The sequence below is a fragment of the Pezoporus occidentalis genome, unplaced genomic scaffold (genome assembly GCF_034315485.1).
Source record: "Pezoporus occidentalis ecotype Australia unplaced genomic scaffold, CSIRO_AGI_Poc_V1 ctg69, whole genome shotgun sequence".
In the NCBI taxonomy this organism is placed as follows: domain Eukaryota; kingdom Metazoa; phylum Chordata; class Aves; order Psittaciformes; family Psittacidae; genus Pezoporus; species Pezoporus occidentalis.
Window position 1 is genome coordinate 2,967,017 of NW_026916041.1, and position 20,674 is coordinate 2,987,690.

The 20,674-nt window shown below is 38.7% G+C and overlaps 1 protein-coding gene across 6 annotated transcripts in view; it reads left to right on the top strand.

Annotated features, from left to right (window-relative positions):
* Positions 1-20,674, top strand: part of RALYL (RALY RNA binding protein like) — a 396,968-nt gene that overhangs the window by 327,409 nt on the left and 48,885 nt on the right. For all 6 annotated transcript variants that reach the window (XM_062641598.1, XM_062641596.1, XM_062641599.1 and 3 more), the window contains 2 exons: positions 16,948-16,995; positions 20,110-20,273. In XM_062641598.1, the coding sequence (XP_062497582.1) occupies positions 16,948-16,995; positions 20,110-20,273 (212 nt within the window). The remainder of the gene's footprint in view (positions 1-16,947; positions 16,996-20,109; positions 20,274-20,674) is intronic.

Consider the following 20,674-nt stretch of genomic DNA (forward strand, 5'->3'; position numbering starts at 1 on the left):
CATCCTCATGGCCCTCCTCTGCACTTGTTCCAACAGTTCCATGTCCTTTTTATGTTGAAGACACCAGAACTGCACACAATACTCCAGGTGAGGTCTCACAAGAGCAGAGTAAAAGGGCAGGATCACCTCCTTCGACCTGCTGGTCACACTCCTTTTAATGCAGCCCAGGATACAGTTGGCTTTCTGGGCTGCGAGCGGACACTGAAGCCAGCTCATGTTCATTTTCTCATTGACCAGCACCCCCAAGTCCTTCTCCACAGGGCTGCTCTGAATCTCTTCTCTGCCCAACCTGTGGCTGTGCCTGGGATTGCTCTGACCCAGGTGTAGGACCTTGCACTTGGCATGGTTAAACTTCATAAGGTTGGCATCAGCCCACCTCACAAGTGTGTCAAGGTCCCTCTGGATGGCATTCCTTCCCTCCAGCGTATCAACCAAACCACACAGCTTGGTGTCATCAGCAAACTTGCTGATGGCGCACTCAATCCCACTGTCCATGTCAGCGACAAAGATGTTGAACAAGACCATTCCCAACACCGATCCCTGAGGGACACCACTCGTTACTGGTCTCCAGCTGGACATTGAGCCATTGACCACAACTCTTTGTGTGTGGCCATCCAGCCAGTTCTTTATCCACTGAGTGGTCCATCCATCAAATTGATGTCTCTCCAATTTAGAGACAAGGATGTCATGTGGGACAGTGTTGAACGCTTTGCACAAGTCCAGGTAGATGACATCAACTGCTCTACCCCTGTCCATCAGTTCTGTAGCCCCATCATAGAAGGCCACCAAATTGGTCAGGCAGGACTTCCCCTTAGTGAAGCCATGCTGGCTGTCACCAAGCACCTTGTTGTTTTTCATGTGCCTTAGCATGCCTTCCTGGAGAATCTGCTCCAATCTGCTCCAGGCACAGAGGTGAGACTGACTGGTCTGTAATTCCCCGGGTCATCCATTTTCCCTTTCTTGAAAATCCATCACAGTAAGTAATAAGTTGTCAAACTTTTAAAAAAAATTTTCTTTGTTGTTAGCCATCATTTAATAATATGTCCCATGGTGTTGAATTCAGAAGAGATGGGGAGAGAAAGAAACAGCTGATTTTTTCTGAGGCTACTGAGACCTTAGACTCACCTATTGCCAGCTGCAGAGAACGGGATTACTTCTGGAAAAGCAGGCAATAACTTTTCCATGAGATTGTCTTTGAAAACTCGTGTTATATACATCTGGTTGTCAGCTGTGATTCAATCTATTTCTCTTTCTTTTGTGTAGATGTTAAAAAAAAACCAAAAGAATCAAAAAAAAACCAATGCAAAACCAACCAACAATACAAACTGCTGACTTTCTAACTCTTTTTTCCTTTTTTTCAATATTAGTTGTTTGCTATAAACAGTATAAATTTAGGTGGAAAGCCCAGAGAGAGACATAAGTGAAATGAATTAATTTTATGCATTTGTAACATGATGAATAGTTGCCTGTTGTGGGAGAAGGAAAAGAGATAAAAGTAAAATTGGCACTAATTGTTGCATTTTACTTACATTCTCAGTAGAAAGACTAGAGAGCTGTATGAATTACTGTTTTTGTCACTGAGGTCCCGTTCCTAGAAAGTATGTGACAATAGGAAATACTGAAAAGCCATGTTTTTCCAAATCACATCTTAACCATAGCAGCTTTTGAATCATGGGTACTTACTTCTAGAAGAGATGGAGCAATTTTGATGGGCTCAGCTTTAGGAAGTGGTTCCAAAATGCAAAAATTAAAATTTCTTACTTTTCTTCTGGTAGAATTGTTCTGAGAAACATTTAACAACTGGAATTTGTCACCACATTTCTTTCTCTTGCTCAGTAGTGGGTTGTGGGTTTTTTTCCCATAAGGCCATTTTGAAAAAAAATGAAATCAGGAAATCCTGAACTCAAAACACTATTTTAAGAGATTCTGTTCTGAAGAACCAAGATAGTTAAAAAGAAGAAAAAAAAAGAAGCATAGTCCTTGAAGGCTCTGTTAGGATATCAGAGATTATAGATTATAAGGCAAAGCAGACAATAGGTTAAAAGCACAAACCAGAATGTAGCCATGTCATCTTCTGTACAACAAATGCCATAACACTTGTCCCCCATCCTGATTATCAGATAGCACCAGTGGAAGGGGCAGGCATCATTGCTACTGTTCCCATCCAGCATTTGAAGAGAGAAGATTGAGAAAATTATTTTACCTTAGAAAAGGAAAAATATAAAAGGAGATACTGGATGCATTTTGTTCTGCTAATATGAAACCAATAAAACTACCAACCTCAACGCAATCTTGTAACTCTCATTCACATTCATGCCAGGTATGCAGGAGATATGTTTTCATGAAAAGCATGAGAGGACTGAAGACACCTGACAATTATTTAAACTTATTGCTTAGAGACAGGCAGTAATTCCTTATGCTTAAAACCACTCAGGCTCTCTGACAGAGAGGCAGCAACAGGTCTTCTGCATTTGCAGAGAATAACCTCTAAAACAACCAACTCTTTAATTGCATGTAAGGTTTAGCCTGGATACTAGAAGCAGAAATCTGGGAATTGCAAGGGTTTTGTGCATCGTGAGGCTTCTGTGGTAGGCTTCAGAGAGACAGGAGGGATGTGTGGGATAATACCACATATGGAAAGCTGGTGATCTTCATGTGGAAGATGTTGTATTACTTATACCTTTCTCTTCCAACAATTTATCGAAACCCACAGGGGTTGAGGTTTTCTATAATTGCCTTCTTTCCATTATTATAAGACTCTGAAGCAATGAATGAATATAACTGTTTTATAAATTTATAAAAAAACATGGGTTTTTTGCTTGAAGATATTTCTGAAGGAGAGACTACAAAGCAACTGAAACAATAATGTTGGTCCAGTGCTGTCACTGCATTTGTCAGTGATTTTGTGTCATTACTCAGTGTTTAAAGATCCCAGATTGTCTTTTTCTACTCATCTGTAATCTAAGTAATAACTTTATACTTCCTTTATTTTGCTGATCTTTTTAATTCTACACCACTTGCACTTTCACACACAGAGAAATATATGCAGTACATAGAAAATTGGCTAATATATTTGGCCAAAAAAGAAAAATATTTTTCTAATTCCTTTAACATTTATTAGCAACAAACTCAGTAAGTATGCACCTTAATAAATTCTTTTTCCACTCTCTGACCTTAATAGCATCAGTAACAATGCGTTTCATAATTGAGAAAGACAACAGAGCATGAGATCACTTTTTTTTTCTGGTTATTCTATTTGCCTTTCCCTTTTTTTTTATTCTCTCTTATTTCTGTAATCCAAGACTACCCTTCTATTAGTAGTTCTATGAAAACAATACGTATGCGAGTCATTTATGTTCTGGGTTCATGATGAACAATTACCGAATACAGTACTGACTACCTGGATGTTCTCTAGAGGAGAGAAAATGATACGCAAGAGAATGTTTCTGAAGGAAAGTCAGGAGGCTGAAACATTCTAGAGATAGGGAAAAATGAAAGAAAATAAACCAGAATGCAGAACCATAAAAATAGAAAGTCCAGGGAAAAGGACTATACAAACAAGCAAATTCTTGCAATAGAAAATGGAAGAACAGTATCTGCTGGTATGTAGCCTTACTGTAGAACAACACTATTTATTTCCACCTCACTGGCTTTTACATGAAGAGTTGTCACTGATCCAGGAGATCTATAGAACAGTATTTGGACAGTCCTTGTTAACTCAGTATTCTTATTTCCTATTTCTGAAGCAAAATCTGATAGGCTGCTATAAGGTCTCCCTGGAGCCTTCTTTTCTTCAGGCTGAGGTGCTCCAGCCCTCTGATCAGCTTCCTGGCCTCCTCTGGATATTCTTGAGCAGGTCCACGTCCCTTTTGTGTTGGGGGCCCCTGAGCTGGATGCAGTACTCTAAATGGGGTCTCATCAGAGCAGAGTAGAGGGGCAGGATCACCTCCTTCAACCTGCTGGTCACACTCCTTTTGATGCAGCTCAGCATACAGCTGGCTTTCTGGTCTGCGAGCACACACTGCTGGCTCATGTTGATCTTCTCAATAACCAACATCCTCATAACCTTCTCCTCAGGGCTGGTGTCAACCCAGTCTCTGTCCAGTCTGTATTAATGCTTGGGATTTCCCCAACCCATGTGTAGGACTTTGTACTTCACCTTGTTGAAGTTCATGAGGTTTGCACTGGCCCACCCTTCAAGTGTGTCAAGGTTCCTCTACATGGCCGTTATCAGAAGCAATTACTCGAGGAAACGTACATAATAGGCATGGCCTTGTTTATTCTCTTGCTGTCTGAATCAGGGAGCAGAAACTACAGGTAGGTTTCCAGGCATGCTATAAACAACAAACAGACAAAATGAAAAATTTCCAACTTTCAGACTGCATTTTTATTAACTATTTATTGAATACCTGAAAATAGTGAACACCACAGAAATCAGGATCAATACACCATGGAGTAAAACTGAAGCATTTCCGAGTTAATGTAATTCATCCTGCAGATCTATTGTTTTCTGGTGTACAAGAGGGTATGGGATGGAAAAGGAAGTTGCATCTTCTGGGACAGTGAAGCTAGTGAAACAAAACTGGAGATAGCAGTATTATGCCAAAGTGTTCATATTTTTTCAGAAGAGATGGAGGAACCTGAGAGGTACCGAATAAGCCTTTTTTTTCTTCACAGAACTAATCTTTCTTATTCACATACACACGCAAGCATATTAATCATAACTACACTTTAAGTCTGGAATCAAATATGATTTGGTTTCAAGCATACCTTGTCTACATGTCAGCAGTTAGGTGTATTTCATGTTCCAACTGATACTTTATAGGCTATAAAGCTGTCTTGCTGTGTAAAGCATTCACGAAAAATAACATTCCAGTCATGTAAGTCATATAAGGGTGAGTAACGGTAATGCAGTTTTGGTGGGAGAAGGCAAAACTTGAGGAGAGTTCAGCAAGAAGGTAAGGGAGAGGAGAGGAGGAGAGAGAGACACCTTAAGAGTTTAAATTCCTTCACAATCTTGTTGTTTGGGAAGAGATGCTGGAGGCAATTCTCAGCACTAAATTGTTATGGTAGATTAATTCAACAGACTATATAAAACCACATTTAGTCTAAGATCTGCCTGTATTGTTAACTTTGAATGTGCATTTCCCATAGGGATAAAACACTTGAAATGAAATTTTCTATAAATATTTACTAGTCCTGATGCATACCAGTGCAAGCAAAGCACTAATCTGACAGGGAGAGTAACCCCATGATCTGGGGACACATGTTACAGAAAATGACAATAATTGAAGCATAAAGCCCCTCAACTCCTCTTTTGTGCAATCATTTTCTTAATATCTAAAATGTTATGAAATTAATCTCCACGGAAGAGAAAAGACGGATATACGGATCATTGTCTAAGAACCATGATAGTTACTGTATCTTAGTTAAGATTGATGAATGTCATTCTAAATAAAAGTCTGAATGCATTATTATTTAATTTTTACATACATGGAATTCTTTTTGCCATGCTTGATAAGACTAAAGAAAAATTAGTAAATGTTCTTATCAAGCAGGATAAAAAATACTCTCAATTCTAGCGTTACAGCCAATGAATGTAGCATCTTATGTACAAATATTGGTATTATGTACTTAACAGGTGATATCAAAAAGCAAATGAAACTTGCCCCATTGCTGTAAGCAAGATGTCAAAATGTGAATATGTGCGTCTCTTTCGTTGGAGCTTAATACAGTAATATGAAGGAGTCCCCAGAAGAGATCATGTAATATCCAAGGAAAAAAATGAAGATCACATAAAATGCATACTGAAATTCCCATATTGATTGTGTTTTGTTTTGTTTTAATGTAACAGTCCAACTGGACCACTAAGTTAATATCACTTATGCTACCAAAATGGTTGACCAAGATAGCAACACATGATTTACAAAATGGGACTACAGTCTTTTAAGGAGCTTAAAGTTGGGACAAAAAAAAAGAAGCCAAAAATGTAACCTCATTAAACTCTATGTCAGATATGCCCATCAGAAAGTCTTGAATGATGAAGAGAGGAAATTACTAACACCCCATACTGCTGGGTGCCCTGACAGTAAACCAGGGAGGGGAGTAAGCCTTTAGTGTGTGGATGTAACCATAAAGAAATAACTCTTGATTTCAACAGCTTTACTCAGAGTTTGCAGTGAGTTAGTTCAGAGTGGTGACTAATATTTTAGGAATTTGTTTTGTGACTTTTTATTCCCTTACAGAAATCTTCTTATCTTCATTGTGTATACAGAAAGTGAATGGGCACAGGACCTTCTAGGGCATTGACTAGGAGGCATAGATTTGTCAGAAACCAAGGCAAGTGTAGTCAGCATAGTTAGCACTAGTCTAGAGGATACAAATTGGTTGTGTCATGCATAACTGCCCTTTCCACTCATCTCTGAGCAGACTGGACTTGAGTCTAGTCTTGTGCTCAGTTACAGAAAAATATCCTTTGTATCAGATGCACTTCTCATATTCATTTACCATGTAACTTACTGCACAGAGTGCCAGAAGTACAAGAATGCTTTCTTAGATTCACAGTATCTGGTGCTTCCATTTGTATTATAACTTCACTTGCAAATTGAACAATTGGAGAAACAAGCAGTATGTCTTGCCTTCACAAGCTCTGCTGAGGTTGCTGGCAGTCATTGCCTGTTTCATATAGCCATTTCACTAGTTTAAACCTTAAGTTGCTCAGTCTAAAATAATTAAATTAAAAACATAAACATAGTGAAAATGAGAACAGAATAAATTTAATTAAGCCTTCTGACAAGGGTATGCATATGTTTCAATTTTCTATAAACATTTTTTCTTTACATAAATTTTGACATCACATCGTAATTGGTTAATATTTTGTGAACTGTGCTCTTCTGTTTCATGTAGTGCTTCTAAGATGTCATCTCTGAAGTGTACATAATTTTTTAAGAGATCTGGTTTTGCAATCATAAGCAGTTAGTCTTTCGGCTCCAGTGCTCCACTGTGATTTTAATTTATCAATCTGCTGTTCAGTGAAATGCTGTAGAAATACTCTAGAACCTAAACCCATCACTTATTCCCACACCTATCAATGTCAGTTTCTGTACTGCCAAAGCAAGTTAAATGACACTCCTGCAATGTATACAGTATCACTAATAAATTGGATAATCACGTGTAGGGTTTGACATTAGTACCTTGAATACACTGAATTTAAAACACTTTTTTAAGAGGCAGGACTTATTACTCTTGTACTAAGAAAAAAATACCATATGGACATCAAGAATTTCCCAGTCACTCTATACAATTAAAAGACACCTTGGAAAATGGTTAGGCCACTGGAAAGCTTTTCCATTACCTTACTATGAAAAGCTTCTATAGGAAACAAAAGCAATTGGAGATTACTTCCAATGACAGAAAAATATTTTACAGTAGGAAAAGTCAGGCACATATTAAGTAGATTTACTCAGGTTTCTTTACATATAAAAACTACTATTTTGTTTCTAAAAAGCACCAAGCTACCAGCGTTAAGCATAGACTGTCCCTGCAGGCGCAGTAAGTAGTTTTTATTAGATGTAATTCTAATATTTGGCAATTAGCTATATAGAAAATTATTAGGCCTGAATTTCAAATTGAAATCCCTGCATCACTTGTGCCTGCCTGGCAGTCATAAACAGCTCTCAGAACAGCTAATCCAAGTCTGAATATTGATCTTGATGTCTTTGGTATCCTCTGCTTCACAAGCTTTGCCTAATCCTCTCTAAGTAAGTGACTTAATTACCTGATTGTTTATGTGCAACTTAGAATATTTGCCTAAGTTTTGCCTAAAATTCAATTTGAAGAGTAAGTTCAACAGTTTTCCCTAAACACATTTCACTGGGAAAATAGATCTTGGGAAGGAGAGTGAGGGTAAAAAGGGATGTATCTGAACATATGAAAAAATACAGGCTAATCATATTGCAAATAAATTCTGCTTAATGCCAGCAGAAAGGTACTTTAATGGAAAATGGAGTACAGTACATCAGCTGTTTTGTGTATACATGTCTTACTTGGGTAAAAGCAGGACATGTACACATATCTTCAGATTAGATTTGCCAAAACCTTTTCAGTTTTGAAGAAACAAAATCTTCATTTATAGTACTGCATTCCTTGCTGTACTTTTTTAAACTCCATACTTCTCCCCCACCTCAGGAAAAAAAAAAAAAAAAATATATATATATATCTTGCACTTATTAATGGAATGAACATATACATTTATTAATTTATGGTTACAAAAATTATTATTACAATTTATCAGTAATTGAAATATATAAGGAGTAGGTTACGCTCAATCATTTCGCATTTGAGGATGAGTGGTAGGGGATTTGTTATGGTGGTTATTTTTGTTTTTATCTGTGTATCTATTTGCCTTCATAGCTACATTATGGAAATGAATGTAAAATACTTTTCTGCAATTAATTTTCCTCTCTGGATCCCTCTTTTTTGCTGTAAACCTCCAAGAATACATTGGTTGAAGGAATTGCTGGCAAAACTTGTTTTTTGAAAAATAAGTATGTCAGCAAAAAGGAGGCTCTGAAGAATATTCTCTTTCTCTGCAGAACATGCAGCCTGAACTGCAAAAAGAAATCTTCCATTTCTACTATCATTCTCAGCCTTAACTAAAATCAACTAATCTCTAAAGTAAAGGTGGGATTCAGCCCACCAATTTAATTCATGTCTTTAGGGAACATAGGTAACTGTTCACAGAAAAGTGGCCTGAAATCTCCACCTTTTTTTTCCAATAGCTCATGAAAGGCATTGCCATCTGATTGATTTTTTAAAAGGTAAAGTTTCCAGTTCCTAATATTTATTCTCTAAATCATGTAGTTACCCTCATCCACTCCCTTTTTTTACATCACGTCATCTTAGACTGTCTCTTTTGCACTCAACAGGAACAATTTCTAGCACTCTTTTTACACGACAAGAGAAATGATTTTACAAGTGACTGGAACACTAGTTTCAACCATTAAGTTGATATGTGCCTCCTAAAAGAGTTTGATTGAAGGAATATTGCTTTTGTATTTAATATTTTTACCCAGCCCTGACAACAGAAAAGCAATTGACAGTATAAATGGTGATAGCACTGTCAATTGAATTAAGATACATTATGCCCGGTTTGTCAGCATTTATGATTTACAAATAAATCTTTGTACCTGTGGAAAGAAAGAGATATTAGCTAAGGGCGACTCATATGCAAGTAAGAAATTCTTGTTGCCATGAAAATATCAAAAGGTATTTCTGCTCTGTTCTGCATTAACTGTTCTAAAGTAGAATAAGTCCATTTCACTCAACAGTGTTTGGAGCTAAGTAAATTAAAACAAGATGTGATCATTAGTTTATTAAAGTATTTTGTGGGCATATAAAATAGAACACAAGAAAGACTATACTGTGAGAATATATTTTTAACATACAGTATCATCAGATATTTAAAGACATAATAAAATCCATAGGTTTATTTCAAAGATGCTGAAGCATAATTTTGCATTTGACTGACACATGTGCAACTGCTGTTGTATGTAGGAAATTTGAATATGTACAGCATCATAACTCTGAAAATACATTGGGGTATCCTTTATTCTTCAGGCATACACAATTTAAAGCACATGCAGTAGTATTAAGTGAAACTGAAACACACAGTGCATACAAGATTGTCTTGAAGATACTAAATCAGAAAAAGGAACCATGATTTTGGTTTAACAGAAACCTACTTTGCCGATGAGTTTTCTTTTCCTCAGTGTGAACATTACAGTGTCTCTTACTGTTTTCTGTTTTAATAGCAGAAAAATGCACAGAGTTCTGTTGTTAATGTTGCAGAGATAGCATATGTTTGTGGGTAAGTAATCTGCCTATTTACAGTGCCATTAAGAAACTGCTGACTCCACTAGTTCACAGGCTCATTTAAACCTTTCTCTGCTTCCGACTTGCTGAGTATTTGCTATTCAAAACCATGTGAGTTATTTCCTGCAGCCTCTGTAACACAGGTTGTTGGGTTGCTAGGGAATAACTCTCAAGAGGTTAAGAGTCCTGCAGTCACCTTCATCTCAGTGCCACTTTTTATCTGTGCTAATTTTCTGCTTTGTGTTTTGTAGTGTGAACTATATAATATTGTGTTATACAGCGTGAATTTTTTGTGTTTTAGGTGTACAATTATGTGTGTAGGTTGAGAGTTGTACTGTTCGCTTTTACAGTATAATCTCTTCAACATATTATTACAAATGAAACATCATCATTCGGCTTAAATAAAAAAAAAGGATGAAAAATAAAAATGTCAACTGAGATTGGTTGGAAAAGGAGATTTTTTTTTTTTTTTCCTAGGTTATCCATTTGGGTTCTTTTCACTGTTGTTGGTTCATACCCCTGTCAATACACATGCAGAACAGCTGCTTCACAACCAAGAGAACTAGGAACTGCCTTTGTAAAACCTCAGATCTCTAAGGGTCTCACATGACATCTTGCATCTGCGGACTGTTAACTCAGAAGTAATAGTGAAGGATGTGAAGAATGCTTAACCCCAGGAGTTGCATGTTGCCTCTGTTTTGTCTGTGCTGCCATAACTGCAGGTAGAATAACAGAAAGAGAGAGAAAAAGAGACCCAGATCATGGATATAAAGAAGAATGAATATTTTCAAAGTTTTAACCCACCCTCCTTTACCTGTCTTATTCAATGAGGGTCAACACCTACACATATGCTCCTACAGGACTATTCCTATTTTATGCAATTTTAATAGAATCATAGAATCATAGAATTGCAGAATAGTTAGGATTGGAAAGGACCTTAAGATCATCTAGTTCCAACCCCCCTGCCATGGGCAGGGACACCTTACACTAGACCATTTCACCCAAGGCTCTGTCCAACCTGACTTTGGACACTGCCATGGATGGAGCATTTACCACTTCTTTGGGAAACCTGTTCCAGTTTGAACCCATTACCTGTTTTAGTTTTAACCCATTACGGCTTGTCCTATTGCTACAGTCACTGAAGAAGAGTCCCTCTCCATCATCTTTGTAGGCTCCTTTCAAATACTGGAATGCTACTGTGAGGTCTCCACACAGCCTTCTCTTCTGCAGGCTGGACAGACCCAACTTTCTCAGCCTGTGTTCATATGGGAGGTTCTACAGCCCCCTTATCATCCTTATGGCCCTCCTCTGGACTTGTTCCAACAGTTCCATGTCCTTTTTATGCTCAGGACACCAGAACTGCACACAATACTCCACGTGGGGTCTCACGAGAGTGGAATAGAGGGGCAGGATCAGCTCCTTTAGCCTGCAATAGATAATAGATATAGCACAGAAGGATAAATGTCTTTCCTCGATGGCTGACACTTAAATTCCGTTAGCTTTCTTCAAGGAGACTAATGGTAAAGTGAAAAAGGAATTGAGCCACCTAGTCTGTTAAGAGCCCATAACTGCCCATCCATTTCTGCTGTTTCAGTGTGCTGTTCCTACCTTGAGGGTCAAGTAGCTGTGGCTACATCTTTGCCAGTTGTCCCAAGTGAGGAGGCCCTATACGTGCAGAACTGGCTCTTTCCCACTCCATATCCATGGTACTTCCACACAGAGATCCCAAATGTTCTGCGGGGAAAGCAGATTCCCTCCCCACCTCCACTAGAGTCCCCAGCACCCATGTTGTAGGATATGGGACTTAACAGGGATGCCCTTGAATTGTGATGATTTCATTCAGAATAAACCCAGGCTAGAAGTGTAAGCAAATGAACTCCTGTTATCTCATTAACTGTGCTATCAGGTTGCACTGTCAGAAGCTACAATATGTTTGTATCTTGTATCCAGCCAGAGAGGTGGATAAGATGGAAAAGTTGGAAAATGTTTACTGCAGCTAAAGCCATGTGTATGCCCATTTCAGAGACTGTCATGCAACATATAGAATACCTGCAGTTACCTCTTACTTCATTAGCAATGTATCCTACTGAACTAAAGCATGCAAAAATGCAAAGTACCTTAACTTTAAGATTAGAGGCAACATCTGTAGCAGAGCTGTTTAGACAGCTTCAGTTGTAAAACACTGTATGAAAACCACTTGGGTTTCTCTAGGTGAAAATTAAAGACATAATAACAGTATCAGATGATTCTGAAGCATGAAATATTTTTAAAATATAAGCAACTCATAAGAATTAAAAAATATTCATACATTGCACTGCAATGTAATAATCAGATTTCAAAATGTGTTTCTACTTTTTTTGCTCTGGTCCACAGATAAGCGTTATACCATGTGGGTTGACACTGTCATTTGCAAAGATGAAGGAACATAAAGAACTGAGTTTAGTTTCAAGACAGAAGTTACATGAACATGGAACAGAGCAAAATAAATTCTTAAGTAAGGAGAGAAACAATTGGTTGACATAACCGAAAATCTTTCCTGCATTTGCCCTACCCAAAACACCCAGTGCCTGTGATAATCTTCATCTGAGGAATCTGTGACACTTTCCCAACCACTTGAGCCCCTCTCAAGCCTACTGACTTTTTTCAGTAGCCCAACCAGATCTCTGCCTGAGACTTAGAATCATAGAATCATAGAACAGTTAGGGTTGGAAAGGAACTTAAGATCAAGTAATCCCAGGCACTTAAAATCAAGCAATCCCAGGCACTTTAAATCAAGCAATCCCAGGCACAGCTACAGGTTGGGCAGAGAAGAGATTCAGAGCAGCCCTGCGGAGAAGGACTTGGGGGTGCTGGTTGATGAGAAAATGAACATGAGGCGGCAGTGTGCGCTTGCAGCCCAGAAAGCCAGCCGTATCCTGGGCTGCATTAAAAGGAGTGTGACCAGCAGGTCGAAGGAGGTGATCCTGCCCTTTTACTCTGCTCTTGTGAGACCTCACCTGGAGTATTGCGTGCAGTTCTGGTGTCCTCAACATAAAAAGGACACGGAACTGTTGGAACAAATCCAGAGAAGGGCCAGGAGGATGATCAGGGGACTGGAGCACCTCCTGTATGAAGACAGGCTGAGAAAGTTGGGGCTGTTCAGCCTGGAGAAGAAAAGGCTGCGTGGAGACCTCCTAGCAGCCTTCCAGTATCTGAAGGGGGCCTATAGGGATGCTGGGGAGTGACTTTTCATTAGGGACTGTAGTGACAGGACAAGGGGTAACGGGTTCAAACTTAAACAGGGTAAGTTTAGATTAGATATAAGGACGAAGTTCTTTACTGTGAGTGTGGTGAGTCACTGGAATGGGTTCCCCAGGGAGGTTGTGAATGCTCCATTCCTGGCAGTGTTCAAGACTAGGTTGGACGGTGTCTTGGTTGACATAGTTTAGTGTGAGTTGGACCTTATAGAATCATAGAATCATAGAATAGTTAGGGTTGGAAAGGACCTTAACATCATCTAGTTCCAACCCCCCTGCCATGGGCAGGGACACCTTAGGCTAAATCATATCACCCAAGGCCTCGCCCTCCTCTGGACTTGTTCCAACAGTTCCGTGTCCTTTTTATGTTGGGGACACCAGAACTGCACACAATACTCCAGGTGAGGTCTCACAAGAGCAGAGTAGAGGGGCAGGATCACCTCCTTCAACCTGCTGGTCATGCTCCTTTTAATGCAGCCCAGGATACGGTTGGCTTTCTGGTCTGCGAGCGCACACTGCCGGCTCATGTTGAGTTTCTCACTGACCATCACCCCCAAGTCCTATTCCACAAGGCTGCTCTGAATCTCTTCTCTGCCCAGCCTGTAGCTGTGCCTGGTATAGGACCTTGCACTTGACTCTGTTGAACCTCATGAAGCTGGCATTGGCCCACCTGTCAAGCATGTCGAGGTCCTTCTGGATGACATCCCCTTCCCTCCAGCATATCAACCAAACCCCATAACTTAGTGTCATTGGCAAACTTGCTGAGAGTGCACTCAATCCCATGTCTCCGACAAAGATGTTGAACAGGACTGGTCTCAGCACTGATCCCTGAGGGACACCACTCCTCATCGGCCTCCCTTTGGACATTGAGCCATTGACCACAACTCTTTGCATGTGGCCATCCAGCCAATTCTTTAGCCACCGAGTGATCCATCCATGAAATTGATTTCTCCAGTTTAGAGACAGGGATGTCATGTGGGACAGTGTTGAATGCTTTGCACATGTCCAGGTAGATGACATCAACTGCTTTACCCCTGTCCATCAGTTCCATAGAGCCATCATAGAAGGCCACCAAATTGTTCAGGCAGTATTTCCCTTTAGTGAAGCCATGTTGGCTGTCACCAACCACCTGATATTTTTATGTGCCCTGGCATGGTTTCTAGGAGAATCTGTTCTGTGGTCCTGCCAGGCACAGAGGTGAGACTGACTGCTCTGTAGTTCCCTGAGTCATCCATTTTCCCCTTCTTGAAAGGGGGCATTATATTTCCCTTTTCCCAGTCATTGGGAACTTTATCTGACTGCCATGATTTTTCAAATATGATGGACAGTGTCTTAGCAACTTCATTCGCCAGCTCTCTCAGGACCCGCAGATGGATTTCATCAAGTTTCATGGACTTGTGCATATTCAGAGTCCTAAGATGATCTCAAACCAGATCCTCTCCTACAGTGGTCCCAAGGTCTTCATTCTCACAGTCCCTGCGTCTGCCTTCCAAGACCTGTGTGGTGTGGTCATTTGCCAGTGAAGACCGAGGTAAATGAAAGGAGACTTTTCTCCCTTCCATGCCCCGTCAATGCCACTATTCCCAAGGATGGATTTGAGCTCTCTCTGTCACTGCACCTGTACGTGAAAAATAAGTTCCATACTCTGAAAACCCAGTGAAGAGCCTGCAGTCCTTGTTGTGTCCCATGGACCAGGGTTGATTTGACACAGAAAACATAGCTGTCCTCCAGCCTTACTCTAGCTTGTGCAAAGTGAATTATTCATCATCAGCATCATGATCTTCAACCTTGAGAAACTGAATTTATCTGGTCTTGATTCAAATTAAATTAATGTCACTCCGGGTGAACGGTTGTATGTGACAGGCCTTTTAAATTAAATCTTTTTTCTTCAAATTGTCTGTTATCTTCTACTTATAAACCAAAATTGAATATTAAGTATGGGCTTAGTGTAGCTATTAATCATTCAGCTAAATAAACCCACTAGCAAACTGTGAATAACTGTAAATAAAATAATAGCTTTGCTACATACTACATCTTAGTTCCATGTAGACTGGCTATAACAGACAAAACAAGAGCTGTTGCAAAGTGTAAGGAAAAATTTGCTAGTTTTGCATTAACGCAAGGTACACAAACATAATCACTATACAAGCTCTAATTATTATTACTTGTTATTTTGCTTCCTCTGACACACACAGCTCACTTGCTGCTGGGTTCTAGATTCTCAGGGCTGTTTTATTTAATAAGAACTTCACATAAAATGAATATAGGGTTTTATTTTCTCAAATAGATTACCAACAGGACAGTTGACATTCTCACCTGGTGAGTCTAATGATACTTACTGCTGGTCCAGTATTATAAGGGTAATCAGTAAAACTTAAACTATCATTTCCACTTGGGCACTTGCATCCAAAGTAGATGTGGCAGAGGTGGAAATTGTCCCCTGACCTCCTTTGATGGATATTTTTGCCAGTTAGAGACAGGGGAAATTGCAAGCCTTCAAAATCAAAACACTGAGATGAAATGGCTATTGAAGTAATTTAAGCTTGTCAACTTTATTTTTTCGCCTTTTTTAGTGGTCAACCTCTGAAACATAGCAAAGGGAAGAAAAGGGGAAAGAGGCATTATGTGATTAAGAAAAGCAAAAAACTTGAGAATTCTTGACCCATTCTTCAAATTATGCACACACACAACACACCCCACACCCCCCCCGAAGACATTTTGCTCAGTGTTCAAGAGCAGAAATTATCCACAAGTCAATTTCCTGTGAAGACAAGCTTTGTTAATGTGTAGCTACCATCATTCATCTCCCTTTACATTCAGCGAATGTTTTCTTCTTCTTCTCTCTCCTTTCTACCTTTCTGCTTTCTTACCGAAATCTCCTTTTTTTGTGATACTTCTTAATGCCTCTTACCTTTACTATTCATAATTGCCCTTCTCAGGCAAGTGACTAACTTAGGGCTTGTGTTACTAGACCTTCATCATGCAGAGTACAAATCCCTTGTGATTTATTAGCTCTTTGGTTCTATTTTCTTGAGTGTGTGAGACAAACAGACTACATTGCTATTTCTTCATCATACAGGTAGAAAGATGCTAATGGAATGCAAAATTTGGAAGATCAATCTAGGATTGACTTTGCAATTGACAGCTGAAAAATAGTTTTCCCTGGACCTTTGCAATTTCCTGCCTATATTTGTTTCCCTTGATGGTGCCTGTCTTTTCCCAGATTGGTCTATATTTTCCTTTCTGAGCCTGAGAGGAAAAGCATCTCTATAACACTATTGCTTGCAGCATTCATTTCTTCTAACTTTTCTCCTTTTCTATTTATAAGGAAAGAAGATTTGGCGAACTCAAGGACCAGCAGTCCAATCCTTTTCATGTTTCTCATAAATCAAATTCATTGTATGGCAGCTCACCTATTCACCCCTTTACCAATCTTTCATGTATTTAACGTTCTTACTTGTCTACTGATTATGCTATGTTACCCCAGCAAAGGGCTTCAGTATTAAATGCTCCCTTCATTTGATCACTCAGAGAATTACGCTATAATGATCCTCTAATTACAGAGCTGTCATGCTGTGTTAAATCCTTTCTGTATGTGCTGTCGACTGTTTACACTGTTCTGCATGTCCTGGATTTCACATTTCCAAATATATTACAGTGATAGCTGACAACAGCATTGACAAGCATAATGTACAGTGTATGGTTGTGGAAAAGAAGGGAAAGGACTTTTAAAAAGGTCTCGGAAAGTGAGAGTAAGCTAATATTGCCACAGAAGTTTTAATCAATGTGTATATTTCTATAAACCAGTTCATTCCTGTTTTTCTGTGTTTTTCCACAGTGGTTATGTCTTTGATTATGATTACTACAGAGATGATTTCTACAATCGGTATGTGTGGTTATATTTTTGTACATCCTACACCATTTCCACTGTTTGTTTATAATGTAATCACATCATTTGGTTAGACAGGTCTGTTCTGATTTTACATATTATTAATTTCATTACTTCTATTGTGCATCAGTATAAGACTATTTGAATATATCACAAAGACAGAAGATTACCACCACCAAATGCATGCATGCACATTAAACAGTTCTTTTGGTCTTATCCTTCTCTAAGAGCTTTTGGGGCATTTTCTGTGCAGAACATTTCAGTGGTAGTTTAATTGCTCAGTGTTTATCCCTACAGAATTCTTCCAGTGGAACATACAGCAGCTGTAAAATTCTTCAGCATAGCATTCATATCTTTGTCTTTTCATCCATGTGTATGAAAAGATATGAAATGTATCCTGAAAAATATGTCTTCCAAGAATGTTTAGAAGGCTAAAAGGACCTTAAGAGAAAAAAAAAAAAAACAAACCAAAAACACAATATGAACGACGTATGTGTTTCTAAAGGAGGAAAAGAAGTGTGGATACCTGAGTAACTGGAGACTTGTTCTTTGGGTATATACACACAGTCTATTTTAGGACTATGGGAATTTATTCATTTATATGTAGCAGACTCACCACAACCCAGGGTTAACATGGATGACCACAGATAACCAACTCATGATCCAGCAGTGCTGTGTCTCTGCATTACAGCAGCCTGCCTTAACATAGGCCAAGTGAGTTAAAGGGGAACAAATTATTGTTTCACCACCCTCTTTTAATCTGAGATTTCTTTTATGTAAAGAAACGGATAATAGCAGGGGAGTGGTTTCTACCCTGAAGTTAAGGTATCATGCACTATATATTTTTCTGCTTAGAAACTCTAGGAAAAATGTAGAAATATCTTTTTTTTTTTTTTGGTGGGGGAATGTGTTTTTATTTTGTTTTGGTTTGTTTTCCTGGAGTTGGTTTAATTTGAGCTATAAGTTTTGGTTTTGTATGTTAATGACCATGCTCCTTTTGGACAGAGCTAAAAATAGCAGACTATAAACATTTGGAGTAAAAGCCATCAGTGTAGTTTAATCCTGCTTAGTCTAGCTTTGACAGTAGGAGCAGCTCATGCCTGTAAAAAGTTAACTTCCATAGGCTTATGTTTACTTTCCCCAAGGTTAATGCTCTGAATTCCATCAGTGTATTTTTATGTTTTTAAAAGAGTACTGTTTCAGATCTATGCCACCTGAATATTAAAGCTATATGTCTTTAGTTTTTTTCCTAATTCTGTATGTTATGGGCAGTACAAATGAACAACTATAATGGTCAAATTTCCACAATAAAATACTTATGAGATATTAAATGTAGTTTCTGTAGAACTTGGTGTCTATCTATCTTGATGATTGTCTTATTATGGAAAACCACTGAGTGAAATGTGTCCATAAATCTATTCAATAGTGAAACTTTCTGATGTATAATTCTTTCAGGAGAGGAAGGTGTGGGGGGTAAGAGAGCAGCTGCATGGTCCTGAGTTACCATATGGGTTTAAACCAGAACAATATGATATACTGGAAGATAGAAAAAATCACCTTTGGAATAATAATAATAAAATAATAAAATAATAAAAACATAAATAATAGTAATAAAAAGTTCTGAAACATTCTTTCCAGTAATGTCAAATGGAGGTTGTGGCTAACCTCCAGATCATCCAATGTGATAAATGATGAGTGACAACAAATAATAATATCTATGTTAAAAGTCCCAAAAATATTTTAGTGTTCACCTTCATACATAATTGTTTAGTTATGCTCACAATGGCTAGAAACCATTTATTCAGCAAGAGTGTTCAAGGCCACAGGGTTCAAGTTCGCGGGGGTGACATGGTCTCTGTGACACATTTTCTAGGCAGCTATGGAAAATGAAGGAGCTGGTTATATTGCCTGTAGGATTATGGTACAGACAACAGTGAGGATCCTGGGATTTAAGCGTTAGATATTTACTTGCCAGAAAACAGGCTAGAAGAGACTTAAGTTTGATTCTGCTTCCTGTTCAGCATGCAGTTAGAGTGTGGTGAGTGAATTACTGCTTCTTGGGTATCTGTTTTCAAATGTGTATCTATGCCCAGCTGGGCAACAGTAGTCAGAATTGTTAAAAGTAAACATGCAGTTATAAATTTCCATAGTTACTAGTTGAAAGTATCATTTGAAAGAAACTTAAGAACATTTCATGAGAATGTTGCTTGTTCCTCTGCTTCAGTCTCTGAACGGGAAATCTTAATTTTCTGAACTTTCTTCTCCTGGTCTGCAGATGGAAAGCCCGTAGGTTTTTATTTTCCAAATATATATGTAGTTTTAATCACCTTTTCTACTGCCTTTATTTTCTTCTACGCAGGTTAGTCACCTGGTGATAACTGTGGGTTTAGGATTGGGTATTCTGTTTGGGAACACTAGTTCGTTTTGGTTCCAGTATGTCCTTTATTGACTATAGTAGTTCTCTGAATATTTATTTGCTACAGTGGTGTTTGAACAAGACTTCTTTTTATTAAGCATGCTTGGGTGTTTTAGTCATCCTACATCAATTCATTCTTCAAAAAAGAGAGCATATGCTGGGACCTCTTTTCTATGCATTCAGAAGGACATACAGGTGCCTCACTCTAAATGCTCTTTTCCTATTTCAGAAACTGCAAGGTATTTCTTTATGGCAATGTTTGGCTTCAGAAAAGTTCAAATTTTTTTCTGTCTTTAAAGATGGGAGGTAGAAAACTAGAATTTAAGCCATGCATGTAATAAAGGAGATGAAATGTCACCACAACAAAATGTATTGCTACTAGCTGTGTGCAATGAAATGTTGTGGATCTGTGGAAAGCAGGTTATGGATTTTCCATGCTGCAAATAACATGGTCCCATAACGCATCCCTCATTTAAATTATACAAAAAATTTGAGGTATGCACTGGTCTGTGACTGAAATCTAAATATGGCACTTAATGTGCATAGGTCCTTGAAATCTAATTTGACTGTGATCTAAAGTGATTAGTTTCAAAGGGTAATTTTCTCAAAGATAACATAAAAATTTTGTTGACAGGGCTTCCATGACTTGAAATCATATAAGGTTTTATGGAGTCCAACTGACTTTATTTTTCTAGGTTGTTTGATTACCACGGCCGTGTCCCCCCACCACCTCGTGCAGTAATTCCACTGAAACGTCCTCGTGTGGCTGTGACAACAACTCGCAGAGGCAAAGGGGTTTTCTCCATGAAAGGAGCATCACGATCCACCTCAAGTGGGGCTTCTTCCTCAGGATCCAAATGTGAGTTGCTCATTTCAGTTGGATATTATTGAAACAATGATCCTAGTAATTTCTGCAAGCAGACAGCTTCCATTATATAGCTCTGTTGCAGTTATTTCCTACCCTCAGCCTCTAGCTTGACAAGCTGGCTTAATTACTAAAGCTGACATGCCTTTCCTGCAAGTCAAAGAGCACACTGATGTAGGTTTTGAAGTAAATCCCATCAACGTTTGACCCATTCCCTTGGCCTCATTAGAAGCCTGTTTAAAATTTTCTATCATCCTGACTGCTTATACACCACAAGGTCTTGTGAACAGCTGATAATAAAGCAAAGCTATTAATCTTGTTATAAACAAAGGCACACTGATTTCTGTGGAGACTTGAGGGTTGTATGTGAGCTGGTGGGAAGAGGGCTGGGGGCA